The sequence below is a fragment of the Phytophthora parasitica genome (assembly GCF_000247585.1).
Source record: "Phytophthora parasitica INRA-310 unplaced genomic scaffold supercont2.40, whole genome shotgun sequence".
NCBI classification, from domain to species: domain Eukaryota; phylum Oomycota; class Peronosporomycetes; order Peronosporales; family Peronosporaceae; genus Phytophthora; species Phytophthora nicotianae.
Genome location: NW_008649026.1, coordinates 255,782 through 256,758, shown reverse-complemented (window position 1 = coordinate 256,758; position 977 = coordinate 255,782). Strand labels below are relative to the sequence as shown.

The 977-nt window shown below is 50.8% G+C and overlaps 1 protein-coding gene across 1 annotated transcript; it reads left to right on the top strand.

Annotated features, from left to right (window-relative positions):
• Positions 1-44: 44 nt before the first annotated feature.
• Positions 45-395, top strand: PPTG_14098 (hypothetical protein; the record flags this gene model as incomplete). The annotated part of the gene is made up of 1 exon (XM_008911066.1): positions 45-395. One exon carries the CDS (start codon positions 45-47, stop codon positions 393-395), a length of 351 nt encoding a protein of 116 aa, XP_008909314.1.
• Positions 396-977: the final 582 nt, after the last annotated feature.

Genomic DNA, 977 nt, shown 5'->3' with positions numbered 1-977 from the left:
AACCTGCTGACTACGCGTGGTTCAAGCCCCTAAAGGCCCACCTCATGGAAAGCATCGATGAATGGAAGCTGAACGGAGACTTTGATTACATTCGTGGTGAAAACGTCAAAAATCCTCGCAACACGGTGGTCCTCTGCTGGTTGACTCGCGCTTGGAAGGCCGTGTCTGTCGAAACAATCGTCACTAGCATTCGACGCTGTTTCCTCGGAGCCGATGCTAATCTTGCGCTGAGAAAGCATTCCATCTACGGGGAGGCTTTCAAAGGAGCTATGAAGAATCAGCGTGCTGACGCTGATTTGGCCACATCAGTCGAAGCTGACCAAGCCCTGGAGGAGGACAGCGACTCGGACGATGGTAACGATGTCGTTGTTAGCATCGCCGAACTTACCCTGTAGCAGAGCTACTCCAACCTTTTGGCGGTAGCAATCCGACTTAATATGACTCACACTTTGACACCTTTCTGCTCTTGCTGCTACTAGTGTGGTACAGTCTGTCGCACATGGTAGAGCAGCCAGCACGCGCACGATCTGTGTGGCACGCAAACTGTGCGTGTGTTGGCTGCATTTCGCATAATGTTTGTACTATTTCGTCGCCCCGCTGCAGCTTGTATGCAAGCTGTTAGATCGCCACTTTCCGCCCGTTGCTTCCCTAAACTACGGCTTTGAAAGAGGTGTTGGCTACTAGCGCTTCCGCTTTGCCTCCTCAGACGGCTACTGCGAGACTGCAGAAGCTTGTGCGTCTCCAAGGCTTGATGGGTCAATGTTATGAATAGGACGAGACGAGAGCTGTGTAGTAAATGCCTTGAGTATGTGAAGTGCCTCAATCCGCAGAAGAGCGTGAGCTAATAGAAAAAAGGCTTTTGGATACCCTCGGTTTTCCTTGATGTGCGCGAGCTGCTAATGGAACACTAGTCGAAATTGTCGTTGTCATTGTAAGCGATGGCAACCCGTATAGAGTTCTTCTTGTTAAACCGCCAC